At 42.7% G+C, this 17917-nt stretch overlaps 1 protein-coding gene across 2 annotated transcripts; it reads right to left on the reverse strand.

Annotated features, from left to right (window-relative positions):
• Window positions 1–1005: 1005 nt before the first annotated feature.
• Window positions 1006–17572, reverse strand: LOC143158139 (p53 apoptosis effector related to PMP-22-like). 2 transcript variants are annotated; one of them, XM_076333693.1, is made up of 4 exons: window positions 17558–17572; window positions 17151–17473; window positions 3251–3394; window positions 1006–2990 (listed from the first exon to the last, which is right to left on the reverse strand). In XM_076333693.1, exons 2-4 carry the CDS (start codon window positions 17359–17361, stop codon window positions 2776–2778), a joined length of 570 nt encoding a protein of 189 aa, XP_076189808.1. In that variant the 5' UTR covers window positions 17362–17473; window positions 17558–17572; the 3' UTR covers window positions 1006–2775. The 2 variants fall into 2 exon arrangements, with proteins under 2 accessions (XP_076189808.1, XP_076189807.1); XM_076333692.1 differs by lacking the exon at window positions 17558–17572 and having other exon boundaries at window positions 17151–17509.
• Between the last annotated feature and the right edge of the window lie 345 nt (window positions 17573–17917).

Consider the following 17917-nt stretch of genomic DNA (forward strand, 5'->3'; position numbering starts at 1 on the left):
GGCGCAGGTTTTAGGATGTGTTTTTCTAGGGATCTGTGGTGAACTGGCCTTGCATGCCTGGAAGCAAACTAACCTAAAGGCAGGCACTTGAGCTCTAGCCCCTGTGATGCTTCTGCTTGTTGGATGCCCACCCAACCCCCTCCATTTTTTTAGAGAAAGCTTTTCCCTGTGGGGGCCTGGGGCAGGGAGCCAGGCTAGGGTCCCTGCTGCTGTGCTGGGATCAGCAAAGGTGCTTCACTCCGCCTCTCTCCCAGGAAGGGGAAGTGGCAGTGGGGAATGGGGACTGGGGCTGCGTCCCGCAGAGCCACAGCCACCAGCCCTGACACTGCTCTGTCGCCCTTAGGGAGGAGAAGGAGGAAGAGGAAGAGAAGGAGAGAGAGGAGGTGGTGAAGCTGCTGAGAGCAGCAAGGGAGAGGAGGGAGGAGGGGGGATGATCGCTGGAGATTTTCTTTGCTCTTTAATTATGCTCTGTTCTCTCATCGAAGTTAGAGTCACACTCCTAAACCTTGTTTTGTGCACCTTTCCCCACCTCCAGATGTTGGGTCAGTGTCCAGCTAATGTTAAGGAAACTGTAAATACTATCAGTGGTTGCTCAAGTTCCCTTTAGCTTCCTCAGGGGATTGCCACATCTGTTGGAGCAAAAACATCGTGCGGGACCACACTGGCTTCCTATTCGGTGAACACAAGCGCGTTACCCTCCATGCCAAAACGAGCTGTAGCACATTATAGGACAGAATCTTCCATATAGTTACTTGACACCACAGAGCCCATAAGCAAACAGAGCAAGTCCACTACTCTCATGTGCTTGTGAACAAGGCCTCAGGAGACAGCCAGAATAGGACTGAAGAATAATACAAGCTGCTGTGATGCTAGATTTGTAAGTTACTCTCCTCTCTCAAAATCCAGCCAGCGTACCCAGGTGCTCCAAGGTGGTGCCTGAGAAGAGGAGGCTTTGGGGGCTTCCACACTTCCCCACGCTTGGTAAAGAACAAAAGCTAAGACTCATTTTTGAAACAATACATAGATACCATCATTTATTAGGTATAATAAGCATAATGAAAAGATTTATGGTCATTTTTTTCCTGAACAGATAATATTACACAAAGAATTGCAAGACATTTCATACAAACTGCTTTCTCAACTCTATTTCATTTTAATTTCCTTCCAGCTAGGAAACATCTTCTTAATGTATTTGCAAGTTCTTGTCTAAATATTCCCTGTTGCATATACTCTTCCCATTGGTCTGATACATCTCTCACGTTTATTGATCAAAGTTAGAAAACACTCCATAAAAGTGAATGGAGTTAACTGCTTCAAAAAAACAGGTGAAGTCCTGTGCCTTTATTAATTTTAGCTACCCAGAGGTTTTACTAAAAAAATTTTTCTACCTCTCATTCTTTGCAGTAAAGAACATTTGGCAGGGCACTTTTCATAAAGTACACATAGTTACAAAATTGCAGATGTGTTGCAAGCTAATAATCGTCTGTAGCTAAGGATTTCTATGAGACTTCTTTTTCCACATAGCAAAATTATCCATTTTTTCACTTAAGAGAAGAAATGGAACATTATACAGTTAGGATTAACAAGGCAGAAACCAGCAGAGTCTTGAGTATACTTCATTGCTCGCAATATATTGAGGCTTGCAGCACTGTGGAGTATAAGACACTGAAAGGTGTTTTATGATGTGATTTTCTCTATGAGAGCCTTAGTATGAGTTGGTAAGGGGTGTTTATGCATTTTACAGTTACATAGGACAGTATACACTTTCCATTTTTCAAATACTTATGAACAGCAAACCAATAAAAAGGGGCCTTTTAACAAATGCTTGATACCTACACTCACACTGCTCCAGCTCAACTCCTGACGTGTAGGGGAATCATACCTCTGCTTAAGTCCTTCCTGACCTTTCTACGCTGGATAAAAGAGCTGGACCAGTATAACAGAGCTTTTTAAAGCCACAGATTTTGATACAGTGCATGAAAGAGGCAGACGCCCATGAAGAAAGCCACACCAGGAGGCTCTTCAAACCAGGTCTGTAGGTTGCAGGGGTGGCTTGAAATCCCCTCTGCCTCTGCCCGCTCTATGCTGGCCCCAGCAACAGCATGCCAGGATTTTTAAGGGTTTACTGATGGTCCTTGCTTACTTTTACAAATATTTAGAAATGAATAACTACATTACACATGCATGGGTAAAAGTCAAGATGCTGGCTTTGGTAGGGGGCTTTCTCTCATCCTTTTCTTACCCTGTCCCTATGGCTTAAGTGAATGAATGAAAAATGGAAGCAAAGCTATGAAGTATTGGCTGACTAATTTACTACTTTGGCAGTCAGTGGATAAAGGTATTTGGCTTCTTGAAAAATGTGCAAAATCTTCAGGTTAAAGGTGATACATACAAAATGGGATTTTTGTGAGCTGCTTTCCTTCAGGCAAATGATATATATTGTTTTGTTTATTGGCAGTTTAAAAAGCTTTTCTGAATTGAATTAGAAATATGAATGCATTTAAGATGCAATGGAATCCACATACACCCCACTCATGGGAATGAATGAGGAAACACAAGGGGTTTTAACGTTTAGACTTTATCTAACCAACCCACATCAGATATGAAGGTCCAAAATAGAGTAGATGATAACTTTATTGCAGAATGCCAGTATCGTTTTTCTACACGCATCTGAAAAGTTTCCAGCCTTTTCTACTAACATCCGATGGCAATATTCTGGAAAATGTAGCTGGTCTGTCAGATATCGCTGGAATAAGAACGCATTTTTACTGGTGCTTACGGGGAAGAGTAAAAGTATGTGGGCTTCACATTACCCAAGATCTGATCTTCATAGTTAGGAAGGCAGCAGAAGAAGAATCCCAAGCATATTTCCATAATGGCGGTGGTCCAGCCAAAGCCGTAGGCCCAGCTGAACATATTGATTCCCGTCATTTCAATTTCAGTTGAGAACTTTACTGGATAAATGACCAGGCCCATGATGGAGAACACAGCTGAAGAAACAGGAGAAACCAAAAAATGTTTAAGCTAACACCCATCACGTTGGTGCCTCCATAATACCTGTAGCTAAACCCACCCATGTTTTGGAGGATTTGAAAATCAATCCACTGCCGTGACAGACTTTGTATTATTTTTCACAGAGAGCTCAAGTGCATACAGGCAAAGACTTGAGTATAGAATCAGCTGAGGGAAATACCAGTTCTAGTACGGCTATACCTGCACCAGCTAAACTTGACTTCATATACTGCCTTACCGGCGACAAAAAGCAAGCCTCCAATCCCGCGTATGAAGTTGAACCGAAGTGTGTCAATGGCAAATGCTATGATGGCCAGAGCAAAACAGATGACTAGCAGTATAAAGCCGACCAGGTATGTGGCAGCAGCAGCTCTTCCCCAAGCTGAAATCAGAAGGAAGATACATTAGAAAGGAACAAAAAAATCCTTTGCAGTGTTTTTCTCTGGTTTATAATGAAAGGCTGATTTTAAACAAATGTGAAAAGAAGGTCAGATCCCAAGAAGGAAAGCATGGGAGCTTTCTCTCCTCTCATAGGTGAACATTTTAGTTCCACGTGAAATCATTCACTAAGTGCAGAATGCATAAAAACGCCAGCTTTGACCTCTCGTACAGAATGCAATGGGGCTTGCATGCAAGCTTCCTCTTTAGATTTATCAATGAAGAATTGAGATAAAAATGACTGTAAAGATGTAAGAATGGACACTCTCCTTCAATAACAAATGTCATTACCTCAGCAGATGCCGTAAAAACAGCAGCATTTTGCATGGACTAGGAGAATTACACTGTCCCTGAAACTAATTAAATCCTTCCTTTAAAAAAAAGTGTTTGTACAAGCACTACCGCTCTGGCATGCAAATTTAAAGGTATGGCAATAGTCCACAAATGTCAAAATTCAGTGGCTTCTGCCTTTTCAGCCTTTGCTTAGCTCTGTGTCCTAAATGGAGCTAAAAATTTGGAATCTGTTTTGTAGGGAAATTTGACCTCTGCTTTTGATCCAAAGTCAGAGCCATTTCATTTTGAAAACCTTGTTCAGGATATTAATACTTTAATTTTCAAATTATATAACTTTATGTTATAACATGTCAGAGCAAAGCATTTTGTGTTGGCATAACAACTGGAAAAATATTATTTATTCAATATTTTAAGTCTTGAGGGGCAACTACTGCTCAAAGAGATCAAGGTGTCTCCTCTTCTGAATGTAAAAAGCCCACTTTGACACTTTTTAAATTGTCTGTGTAGATGGAGTAGGCAGTTAAAGTCTGCTGGGCATCTACAGACCTCACCCCCTCGCCTACGCTATGCATTTGTAAGGTGTCGGCTTCTAACCAAATATATACAGCAGCAGTACTGAAAAATTATCACAGCCCAAACAATCCTGACGATAATTACAGCTCACCTTAAACACAGTGCACATTGTTCAGTAAAAGTTTCCTCTGGAACTGAGTAAGTTAAGATTTTTGATACCCAGTAACCTGCCAATTTGTTTGCTTCGAGCGTGCAAGTAATAAAATGCAAAGTGTCCTGCCTTCCCCCTGGCCAGTGTCTGGTAGGCATGAAAGCCACCGTCCTGTCCTGGGTGAGTGACACCTTAGTGCTCAACTTCTCTTCCCCCCAGGCCCCACACCACCTCTGCTATTAGACTAGAAAAATGGATCAGGATTTTCCATCTCTACTTTTCTTCCCATCAGCCTATCAAAACCCATTTCCCTTTTTGTTTGCTTTTCACCATCCCCCCCTGCTTTATGATCCCTGCTCCCCGCCATTTTCAGTTTTATGTCAGGTCCTTTTTCTTCCTTATGCCAAAAAGTTTCTGTCTGCTTACAGGGCTTTTCAACGGTATTATTTTTCCTGTGAACAGGCAGCTGCCCGAGAAGACTGAAAGGGACAGCAAAAATGTGCCTACATCTCATTTTCTAGCACAGTATTTTAGCCCAAACTCTTCTCTCGGGGAGTTTACAGGAGGCTCGGAGGTAGAGTATGCAATGTGGAGGTGCAGGGGGGAGGGCAGCACCTCAGGCAGAGTATCAAAGGAAACAGCCAGGAAGAGGAATTTCTCGTACTGCCACAGCTCTATTTACCCTGTTGAGGATGCTCCTGCTCCCAGCCTCTCTGCCACCCCTCTAAAACAGCAAAAAAAGGAGCACCTGGCCATAAGAGAAGTTGCTCAGCAGCGGTGACCTCACTGCTCTTGGATACAGTAACTTCTGGCAGAAGCGTGAAATGAGAAGGACATCTAGAAGTGATGTTTTTTGTTAGGTGCACAACTGGTTGTGGTTAGGTGCAAAACTCCTGGGCAAAGGGGTGTCCTTTTCCAGAGCAGACTCAGAGTGCAGCTGCCCACCCAGGAAGTGCTGAGGCACCATGAGACCTGGGGGTGTCGTGTCACCCGCTGCCACCACCACTGCTGTGGGCAGCAGACGGTCTGCCAAAGCTCAGCCTTGCTTCCCAAGAGCAGCTGATGGCAGAGCACCGTCCCCCGGGGTGGGAGCATCGCCTGGGCTGGGGGCTCAGGGCGTGGTGCCTGGTGGCCACAGCCGTGTGCGGTGTCACCTTGCCCATGCCACCGTCTCCCTCCTCCACCGGGCTCGCCCAGGTGTTTTTCCTGAAGTAGTGTTACAAATGCTGTGACTGTATGAAAGTAGATTGGGTGCACACCCAGCCCGCCGGGCATTGGCTATATGGCAAGAAGAGACATGCTTGTTGCACGATGCTTACATCTTTAGGAGGCATTGCTTAATCACCTAACAGCCAATTTTGTGACTCTCACTTCTACAAAAAAGAAAAAAAATTAACTCAACGTTGGAAGAAAACCAACACACAGCTCCAAGTAAGGCAATAGGATTGCATGGAAGAGTCACTACGGGGTTTTTTTCAGGAATAGTACCTTGACTTCATCTATCCTTTATAAAAGTACCAGTTATCAGTAGTCTAAGACCACAGTGTGCAAACACCTTACTTTTCTAGGGTAAATGGTAGCAAAAGCTTTGTGTAGGAATAACTGCAACTGTTTCTATATCTAAGACGTTTATTTTTCCTTGTGCCAGCCAGGATCACTAGAGTAGCTTAGTGTCTTTAGCAATAGAAGTAAGACTTACAATTCCTTAAAAATGCCAGAATTAGAAGAATTAAATTGGTCAGAAAACACTGACAAGCGAGTGACTAATCTGGTCCCAAATATTTTCTTATCTTCCAATGTTGTGGGGTTTTTTTGCTTTAACATAAAGCAAAAGCATAAATAAATTGTTCTAACTGCAAAGCTTTTTCTTAAAAATGTGAACTCCAGGCCAAAGAACCATCACAGGTGCAACACCAACTGAAAGTAAACTTGACTCTAGAGAGAGGGCAGCTGAAAGCTGAAAGGATCTAGTCCATCTGCCATCAAATCAAAAATAGAAACAGAGGGAGCAGCAGGTTACAGGACATCAAGCTGAGTCTGTGAAAATATTCAGCAATTTGTGAGATCTGTTTTCTCAGCCCCAAAAAATGGCAGTGATGTTTTGGCTGTTTAAGAGTTAAAATGCGCTTGTTAGAAAAGAAATGTGTGTTTACGCAAGAGTGTGCTTGAATACCAGCAGGATCCTGTAACGCTTGCGTGCCAGTCTTATTTCTCCCCTTTCCAGCTCCTCTGTCAGCTGAAAGAATGCCAATGAACACTATGAAAGGGTTTGTAGGAAGCTACACACCGTCTGCTCTTGAAAACTCCTTCTAGCTGGCAATTTTCTGAGCAATTTTGTCTTAAAACAAAGCCTTGCTACCCCAAACAGGCAAAAGGAACCCATGTTTTCATGCCTATCTCAAGCAGAGCAAGGACAGTGCTTCTGTTTACAGTGGTTTGTAGGTCAATCAGCAATGATTCGTGAGAGTCCGGACTACCCACAGTGAATGCAGTAGTATGTGACTACTGGAAAATGAAAATAAGTGCCTTCCTTCTAAAACCCCCTGCTGTGTGAGAAGTCCCCTGAGCTAATTTAGAGACCAGAAAGAGCCCACCCATGCCAGTACAGAGCTCACTGTAGCTTATGAGCACAGTAATTAGCTGAGACAGTATACAATAATAACGCAGCTTTATTATTCTGCTATTAAAGCTAACTCAGTTTAGAGGTAGCATGGCTACCTCTTGTATTGCACCGTCTAAACACATCCTGAACATCCTATTGCTGACTGCAGCTATAGGGAAGCTGATGGACTTCATTAGAGATCCAGGACTAAGACTGCATTCAGTTTCCTGCCTTCCTGATTTTACTCCCTCTTGCACCTTCCAGTTTGCACAAGTGTAAACACTGTCTGTGCTTCACACGTAAGGAAATTAGCTTCATTGCTCAGCAGTAATGAGCCAAAACTTTGAACGACCCAATCTAGCCTTTCCTTAGCCTGCCATGTTTCATGCTCCAAACGGTGCCTTCAAAAAAGAGGCTGTCGTGCCTTGAAAATAGCATGTGAAGTCTACTTCCCCCATGACAAATACAAATTTCTGTGTTTGTGGTGTATGTGGTTCAAAACATGGGAAAACATTCACAATGACATTCTGATGTTTTTCTTGATCTGGTACCCCCAAACCACACAAACTACTGAGTCTCTCTCTTTGGGTGACCTTTTCTGGAAGGAACCCCAGAGAGTTCAGAAGTACTTCTCCTGGTCTGATCAATAAGAACATACATCTCCAATTTTTCCTCCTGGCTTGAAGCTAAATACACAACTAGCACTGGAAAGAAAAACAAATGTTTACCGCCAGCTCGCAGACACCAACAATTATCTACAGGTTCTTGCTGACTGATCATTTTAACACATCAGCCACTGCAGTGAATTGCGCAGCAATTTTAGGAAGGATAGCTTTCATTCAAAAGAAACAGGCGGGGGGGGAAGAAAATGTAACAGACATATTTTGCTCTGTTATCCTTCATACCAGCAAGGGAAAGAAACACAAACCCTGCAGTTCTAGCTACAGTCTTGCAAAGCAATTCTTACAAGAACTGAAATCTGCCGTGATGATGATTCATCTCTGTGTTGTAAGTAATGAGAATGTTTCTAGGCTGAGTTTGCAGAGCTCAACCTGTTTTACGTCTCTCTGATTAAAGGGAAAGAGTATTATTTTGGAAACAAAGCTGAACTCACTAAGGTTTCTCAACCTGACGTTCTTCATCAGGGTGTGGTAAACTCTGCAGAGCACATGCTTCACTTTGAAAAGGAACTGCTTTGGCCAGGTTTTATCCATTTCATTTTGGTTTGTTCTCCTCAAGAAAGTTTCCATGTGAAAGTGAGCATGTCTGCAGCAGAACATGTGTTCTCCTTAGCTTGAATCTTAAGATGGACTATCAAACTCATTAACCCACATCTCAGTTTATCAGCTGAAGGGTTATGAGCTGTCGGTGTACATGCAAGCCATTGTCATCCAGGACTCTGGATTCCCCATGTTATCTGTGCAACGCTGGACAATGCAAAATCCTGTAACATGCCAACTACAGGAAATTTCTGTGCTCTTTTTGAAAACAAGTGAGCATTGAAATCTCTGCAAGTGTTTGCTGATCACATGAGCTGCCATTGAAAATACCAGTGTGCATGTGTTTGTATACAGCCAAGATAAAACAGAAAATATTAAAAGCAGCTTCTTATGAATAAACTGTATGTGCAGACTGAAAGCTATTGACTGAAAATAATTTCAAAGGAAGGCTATACAAATGAAGAAAATCACATGTTAGTCATGGATAATTTATGAACAGAATAAAACGAGGAAAAAAATATCAAAGGCATGGTTGGATGTATATTATTCTCTGAGCTTCTATCTTCATTGCATCTGGATCATTCTTAAAACAATTGCATTCTCTGAATATCTTTCCCGTGGGGAGTCAATACTGGATGTTTTTCTTTGGGGTTTTTTGTGTGAGTTTATATCATTTGGAGTGGAATACAAACTTTTTGGTCCTTCTGTTTGGCATCCTTTTTGGTAACCCCGTTCTTTCCCCTAGCATTACTTCTTTAGAATTCATTGGCGGTTAATATGGATTTCTCATTTAATAACAGAGTATTATCTCATAACACACAAGTCATTTTTATGTGAGCAGGAACCAGCTTTTAGCTTGCCACTACTTAAGGGACAACCATGGAAGCAGAGAATGACCTATTTAGGTTCACACTAAGATAATGTCATTGCAAAAGTTTCTTGGTGATTAGTAGCAGGTCCCATATAAACGAGAAAGGATTAGGACTTTAGGACAATTACCCCATAGTAATGATTTTAAATGACAACAGTAAGGAAAAGAACCTTTATGCATAGGCCATCTATTAGTAAAACACAGTATATATTAGCAGAAAACAGTGTCTTGACCATAGCTTAGTGCTAAAGTGATAGCTCAGTTTGGCTTGGCGGACCTTAACTCCTTTAAAGCAAAAACCTATTAATTCCCCACCACTGACTTCACTCACAAACATATTCAGGCAAAGCCCTCATCCAGACTTCTGCAAACCTCTTCTCTTACTGAGGTAAGCAATTCAGCTTAGAAGCTATTCCGACTTGAATTTGAAGGGGAGGAGCAGTTACATCTTGAGGGAGTGGTTCAAATTCATCTCAACATAAGCCCAGGCATGTACAAGCTTGACTTAGAAGCTGGCTTCTGCAAATCTTGTACTAATGAGGGCTGCTCTCTGATGCTTACTTAGCGCTAGGGAGGCAGAAGTGGCAGAGGGCATAAAGCCATCATCAAAGGGAGCACCAAGGGAGTAAGTTAGCTATTAAAAATAATGTGCACAGAGTGCCTCAGAATTAAAGGTTTGCTCATGAAAGAGTCAGGGAGTACCCCTATCTCACATTTTCTTCAGAAGCAGTTGCATACATTGAGAACATTGCATACATTGAGAACATCTCGGGGTTAAAGCTCAGTCTTATACACTTTAATGCTTTAACATTTTTTCCTCCTATTTTTTCCTATTTATTTTAAATTAAAGCAGGATTACTTACACTTGGATGTGTATATGGGGTTGGGAGGGTCAGGTAAATAAAACAGGTAAGGTATTGATTAGCCAGTCCATATACATAAGCTTAGTTAATCAGAGAAGCAAGATGTACCTGTCCCCTAACTACCCCTGAGTTAAAGGTGGGTTAAAATATTTAATGTGAATTAAACAGAATCAATTTCCATGATAACACAGGCTATGAACTAGGACTCTTAATTGAAACAGCAGAGTGGAGTCTTTCCAAAAAGCTCTTTTTAAGCTTTATATTTCTAGGGCCATTTGAGGCTGAAGAACACTGAATTTACATCTCATTTCCATATACACCAAGTATTGTTCTCACTCTTGATCCACAGTTTTCATGCTGTGAGCAAACTTTGTTCTGAAACCTTGCTGAAAGTTGCCTTTTGCACTAGGGAGTTTCTCTCTGATAGAGAGCAGCTGTGAATCTGGATCTAATTTTCTGTTAGAAGCAAAATTTTACCATTTGCAAAAGAAAAACCCCAACATATAAGCAAAAGTGGTACTTTGTGCTCATAAAATACATCATAAGTTCTATTTGCTCTTCTTGTGAATGAAATAGCTTTTACAATGCATCCTGAAAGTCTTCATCGCTTGCTGCCTGTTGCTGATGGGGTTGTTAGTGAACTGCACAGAGACTTCCTACATTTGGGGCCTAATTTGGGCACAGTGTGCATATTCGACATAATAGGTGACATTAGATGTATTCAATTGCAGATTAGTACTCAGCAAGACTGTGTGTGATCTGAAGCATTATTTAGTACCAGTAGAAGGAAGCCAGAAACCTCTGGGACATAGGCTACCATCGTCACTCCACAAACTACCTTGAGTTCCTGGGAATTTTTGACCGATGAGAGATTTTGTAATGGTACTTGACAAAGAAGAAACACGGCATTACAATACTCACTGGCTCAATGTGTTCAAGGTTGCTCAGAACAATGCAAGCTGTCAGTGAGAAGTGGTATGGATATGTGAAAAAATAGTGTTTTGAGAAGTTTTTTTCCTTTCCTGCGCGTAACTCCTTTCCTGCTTAAGTAACCTGACTGTTTAACCCTACAGTGGAATTCGAAGTCCATCTTGCAGCCCTTATCACCGTTCAGACTATGGAGAGGTTATTATAGCCCTGCTGTATCAGATTACCTCAATAAGCTAGAGGAAGAGATGAGGTGAAGAGAAATGAGAGTTTAGCCACAAGTTTCCATACATTTTCAGCAAAGATGCCTCCTCTGTGTGTGTGAGTGAATGGTATTCTCTCAAGGACTTAAGGTCCTGATGATGCCAAGTGTTGAGGATCTTCACAAAGTCCTCAACACCAGCAGTTCATATCTCCTGATGAGGAGATGAGAATCCTCCACACAATTGCTATTTTTCCACCCAATTTAACTGTAATTATTAAAGGAAGGTTGGATAATAAACAGTGGAATGCCATCTGCAATTGCTCTCTGTAGAGTTAATTGCTGAAGAGCATAACTATTATTTAGAAAAGAGTCTGATTAAATGAATCTGCCACTAAACATATAAAAGGACAAACCCTAAAATTATAAGGGAAAGCATGTTAGCGATTGCAGATGAGGAATGAAAATTGCCATGGTAATTAAATGCTCTGGGCTTGATTCCCTTCTCTTATACCTCTTTAGTAACAACGGAGTGTCTCCTACAAGTTGGAGAAAAATGAAATTTGTTCTTTCTTGCATCAGAGTTCCTTAAATATACTGTTGTTGTGATATTTTCATTACTATATACATTTAATTGAGCCTGTATTTTCTAGCATTCTAAGTTTTGAATAATGATTGAATATTCTACGTTATTGAGTAACTAATCTTGTAATCTCATTTATCACTGGTTAGTCCCAGGTAACATTACACTTTTAGGAGGCTGATGACTTAGGAAGTTACGTGCTTCTCTATACACCGTCATTAAAACTACAGGCAATCACCGTATATAAATATAACTGTTTCATGCTACAATGCAGCAGGAACAGCAACAAGCTTTTGTCCTCAGTTCACCCTGTGTCAAAGGAGTCAAGGTTTGCCCTGTAATCCAAGCAATGCACAGAGCATAGAGCTGGGCTCCATCCTGGGCCCTGCCACGGGCTTCCTTGGACTGGTCAGAAACCTCCCCAGCCTTTGTTTCCCAGTTGCAAGGATGCTTTTCCAAATCTACTTGAATTTTAGCAAATTGTGAAAGCCTTTAGGTGTGGAACCTTGTCTTCAAGGAAAGTCTGCAATAAAGGCCCCATGACTTGAGCTGGTCCCTGTTTCAAAAGCACAGTTGCTTGTTTGCTTCATTTCTATTCCTACGTGCAGACACCCTCAGATGCCAAAGAGCCGCCCGGATAGCCTGCTTCTCCTCCCAGGCCCTGCTGAGAGGGGCTGTCTCCCAGCCCATCCCTCTGCTCAGCGCACTCGCTTCAGCTTGAGGCGAGTGAGGGCTTCCCCACGCCTGGGATTAGGTGTTGACTGTCAGATGTGATGGGAACATGGGGGAAGGCAAAACAGTTTTATGTAGGCAGCGTGGCAATGGGGAAACTTGGTGCCTGGTCTGTCCTGTGCCCCGGGTGTGATGAGTCACTGGTCTGCTGGAGAAGTTAGTTTTCCAGAGGGAGACCTGTGAGGCCAGCAGTGCAAGGCCAGTGGTAGGTGTGGTACCGGGAGAGGTCCTTTGCTGCTCAGAGACTGCTCCGACCACACCGTGTGCCTCACTGTTTTATCATTAGCTGGGGATTTTTAGCAAGTGATTTCCATTTTGTTATTCCTCCAGAATAATAAATGGTGCTTCACAATAGCAAAAGATTCTCTGGACCCAAGAGCCTGATATAGGCAAAACAGGGAAGAAAATCTACTCCTCAGTGGAGTTCTTATGAGACTAAAGCAGAATATTTCTTTTCTCAAGAAGATACTACCTTTTGCAACATTCCCTTCTTTCACTTATCCTGTAGACATACCTGCTGCCATATATGAAGTAATTTTTTGTCCATTATAATCATACTATACTAGCCATCCTATCTTGTAGTATTGCATTAATATTCATGGACCAAAATAAAACTGGAATGAGCTAGAACATAGTTACCCATTATTTGCCTGGAAGACAAGATGCAGGAAGGTGTACTTTCCAGATGGCAAAATCATTCATCCCTCCACTAATCTCCACAGCCACTAAACCCTCCACACATCTTAGGAAAAGGCTGTAAGTGAATAGTATGATGTGAAAATAACTGAAGAACTGGATTCCAGTTGTCATGTGGAAATGCCTTTTCCTGATTTTTTTTCCCCAAGATCTCTATTTGCACCATGAAAATGAGCCAACCACTGCAACCTAAATTTAGAGCCTTAAGTTTGCAGTTATTTTGATGGCAGCATCTGTACATGGAAGAGCTGCGGGGCCAGGTGGAACATAAGGTGGGCCAAGTGTAGCCATGAGTTTTTCATCTTATTGTGCATCACATTGGGACTAGTAAAATAAAATCAGTTATTTTCTCCCAACCAAACCCACACATGTTTAAAGATCTCAAAGTCTGCAGTGGAATAAATTACACACTGAAAAAGTGTCTCAGGTCTGTGAGACACACCTTGTTCAAGAGAGGTTATATAGCCAAAAATCAAGAAAAACAAAGGAGTGCTGTGCCAGCTTCATGAAGGGATTTAACCTCTGCATTTTCTTTGCAAGCTCAGCCATGTCCCAGACAGACACATTCCTCATTGTGCTCATTATTTATCAAAAAAGTCTTTGTCTTTGTAAAGGTTCAAGCACGTTATAGGCTTGAGACCTTTATTTGTTTCAAGTGCCAGAACGTTGCAGAGTTACAGTTTGCATCTCTCAGTCCCTCATCCTAAACTCTATTCGTTTCTAGTAAGTGTCCTAATGCACGAGATATTTTTTCCTGGAAAGGTCTATTTATTTGAGCTACATATGCTTGAAAAGCAAAAGACTTCTGAAAAAGTCTAGATGAGTGTCATATGGTTAAAGCAGAAAATCTGGACTCTTGGAGAAGATAACAGAGTGCATAAACGCTTCACATTCTCACTTTCCACAGAGTTCATAAGCTTTGCAAAAGACCTAGAGTGTGTAGATGCTTTCACAGAAGATAACTGCACTGGTGGAGTTACTCTCCTTGCTTTCAAAAAAAAAAATATTGTACAGGCATCTTGCCTTCCCTGTGAGGTTTTGAATTCTGTCAGCTTAAGCAACTATTCAGAGACCCCCAAACTCCACTGGTGCAACCAATGAAACATTCAACCTTATATAGATATGTTAAGCCAAACAGCAGAGATTCAAGGGGAATTACAAACATTGCAGGTGGAGAATTTGATTTGAATTTGCACATTATATTGAACAACTTGCAAGAATGTTATAATTATATCTAATTACGATAGGATGAAGATGTCTGTAGTGGATTAAGATAGCTACACTGTCCAAGTCATGTTGAGAATATTTGCTGGCGGCTGCTGGGGTACACATCCGTATCACATATGTCAGTGAAACCATCCCCACAGGAAGACCAAATTTCAGAACCTACCCAGCCTGTGGCAGATTAGGCAGGGAAGCTGAGAGTAAAGCCCAGAGGAAAGGAGATGGGAACTGTGGAATAGAGGGGGGAAAGAGAGAGTTCGTCTCAAGAAAGATGTAAAACACTTCTGTCTTTTCTGTTTACATCACGTCTTTTGTCTCTGTGCTCGGGAAGGTTTGAAATGACACTTTGTTTATCCAGCACTGTGTTTAACTTGGCACAATACAAAGTTAAACATCCCACAGAACGTGATGCTGCATGCTTGTTTTCTATGACCTTTCTGGAGCAGTGTGGATAAATGTAATCCCAGAATTATTAAAACCCTATGTTTCAGCACTGAGGCAGGTAGAACCAGGTTCAACAGAAGACCTGGATGCTCACAAGTGAGATGCTGTCTCGTGGCCTGGTCTTTTGGGTGGAATCCAAGACCAGCATTAGGCACCTGCACCCTGTGTGGGGAAAGGCAGGAGCCCCAGAAGAAAAATCCCAACCCCACACCAACTGAGCAAGGACAGGATGATAGAAAAACTGGAGGACAGGATTGGGTCTGAACACATCCCACCTCTGGAGAGAAGGTGTCTGAAGGAGGGGGCTGGAAAGGATCAGGACAGTGACATGAGTTTGCATCCTTAACGGTCAGACTACAGCTTTCTTATGGGTCAGGGGTAACCCACCCCTGCAATGGCCGAGATCTACATTGTAATGGCATAAGCTTGCAGAGGCAGAAGCCCGACAGCGTAATCCACTGTCACTTGGCCTATGCACACATTTTTTTACATACAGCCTTTACATATTCTCCCATTGACTAAATGACTCCATTGTCCCAGACATATCTTCCTTTTCCACCTGGAAATTTTGTCCAGGAGGATTTTGAGGATTTGCTTAGGTTTTCTGGGTATTTAGTAAGCTTGAAGAGGTCAAATGATAGATGCATGCCCATTGAGAGCATAATGCAGTCATGCAGCACATGAACAGCGTTTCTAATGCTTTCAGAAGCATCAGCTGACTCTCCAATGTACGTGCTGGAGAATATTCTGCATTTGTGTACTAAGTCCAACATTTCTAACGTGTTAGAAGTGCTGGACTTATTGTGGATGTGATTCATGGCAACCCCAGACATTGCAGGATAGTCCACATAGAGGATGACCTGCCTAGTTTGTCTGTAGGCGCTGTCCAGTGGGAAACTGTGCATACAACTGCAGAATTTAAGCATGTAAGAGTGAGGCAGGTTAAGGAAGGAAGTGAAATGCCAAACAACCAACCGTGTAGGACCTGGAAGAAAGGTGAAACTTCTCTTGTATTATCAAGAGAAGCAAGGTGAAACTTCTAAATATTTTCTGTCCAGTTAAAGCCGGCATTCATTACACAGATAGTGCCTAACCTGGAGATCAGGAGGAGGGCTCACTTTTCATGCAAACTCAGGACTGAGAAGCCCTTTGCTAAGCATCATGATCTCTCTCCTGCTCTCCAGCGCCATGTACCAGAGGCAGCAAACTGCCTTGATCTATGCCCGGCCACACAGCTGACACAGGAGCTCTGAGGGCAGGACTGGGCGCGATGCTGAACAGAGCCAGTCTTGTCCTGGAGCCCTACGCACACAGAGGCCTGCTACAATTAACTCGTTACAGCTGAATTTTGTCCACAGAAGGTAGAGTTTGACTGTAGATTATAAACTTTCAGGAACAATTTTGAAAAGCTGTAATAAATGATCCCTGAGACTGCTTTCTGCAAGTGTTTCTATGCTCATTTTCAACAAGAGCAGCTGAGATTCTGAGACTTAGAGAAAATGATTTTCCTTTTAATTTGCATTAGCATAAATTGTAAGAACGCTTGAATTTTCCTCCTGGCTCAGGCTAACAGCCCATCACTCACAATAACTTGTTTCAGACTGCAGCCAATAGCAGATATATAGAGAAAAAAAAAAAAAAAGAAAGAGGGCACATCTGGAGCGGTCCTTCTCTTGGCCTATTCTCCCAGACTCAATGGTTTACATCTTTTCAAGCTGAAGGTTGCACCTGGGTCAACATGTTTAATAGCATACTTAACCAAAACTCAGTACAAACAAGAAATCGTTTCATCTTTTAAAGCTTTCTTTCATAATCACATGGAGACTCTTTCACACGACCCACCCACTGGAGCAGTTTCAGAGCAGCATTCTGCAGCCTGACACTCCCTGGAATATCTTCCTACCATCTTACATTTTTACCTCCACATTTCTTGCTGGCACTCAGGACTGGCTTATCACACTAACGCCAGGCTTACCCACGCAACTTGCTGTTTGGACATTTGATCAGCGGTAGCTGTTAAGTTTTGGAAAGCCATGATTAGTGAGAAGAGGTTACTAGCTTCTTCTAAGAGACAAAGAAAACCTTAAATGCTGTAATACTTTCTGCGCTGGTACACTACCATGTGTGGTTTTTTGTACTATGCAACCCATGATCTAAAGCAACCAGGTTTCTTTCTGCACAGGGGTGAGGGCATTTTTCTTCTTCATCCTGTTAGTCAAAAGCCTTGACATATTTCAGTGACAGTCCCCATTGCCCATAACTTCATATATAAATGCCAGATATTAGGCGATACGGTTAGGAGAGCTGAGGGAAGATGAGCTCAGAGATGTGATCAACTGCTTCAGAGACTGCTCCCCGCCACCCTTGCAGGCGCTTACCATAACCCATGAGGGACTCGCAGCTCCATTCCCCACCCTGATCAGATCTACTGCAGCTCTCCCATAACGACGCTCGGTGCACATAGGGCAAGGTCTGCGACTCCAGCCAGCCCCTGCCCGCCAGCGCAATGATACCGAAGATGACGCCTATGCCCAGGAGCAGGGGTAGGATCCATCTGCATCGTGTGTAGTCGAGGCCGTACTTCACCATCTTCCAGGGCGGGGGGAAGCTGGCAGGATGAGGGTGGCCGTCTCTGCCACGGACTCAACAATGCGAAGCAAAGGGTGCTTCTGCAAAGCTCCTGGAAAGCGAGTGCTGGAACCTGCAAGCGTGCATGCAGATGTTTGAGAAAAGCTTTTTAATCAGGAGGGACATGGCAGGGAGGGAGGGAGGAAGGGAGCTCCACCTAGATTCAGATGAGTAAGAGCTGCCACTGAGCAATAGCCAGTTGAGCTGGGGAGAAGCATCAAGACTGGGTTTATCTGTGGGATCCTCTCTGCCCTGCTGACTAGGTAACAAATCAGGTGCAGTTTGCCCTCAGCATTTAACGCTTTCCTTCCTGCCACTCCCCACCAGCAGGAGCATCTCCAGCTGTGTTTACACCTTTCTGTCTCCTAAGGGATTTGCGTTATGTCAGGCGAGTACAGGAGACAAGCCAGGGAACTATTGCGTTAGAGGGTGGTTGCTTCTGAAACTTGCCACCTGGAGGTTGAAAGCTGCTTTTCTTGGACTCCATTTAAAAAGAAAATGATACCTTATTTTATAC

This window comes from Aptenodytes patagonicus, chromosome 3 (assembly GCF_965638725.1).
Source record: "Aptenodytes patagonicus chromosome 3, bAptPat1.pri.cur, whole genome shotgun sequence".
Classification (NCBI taxonomy): Eukaryota; Metazoa; Chordata; class Aves; order Sphenisciformes; family Spheniscidae; genus Aptenodytes; species Aptenodytes patagonicus.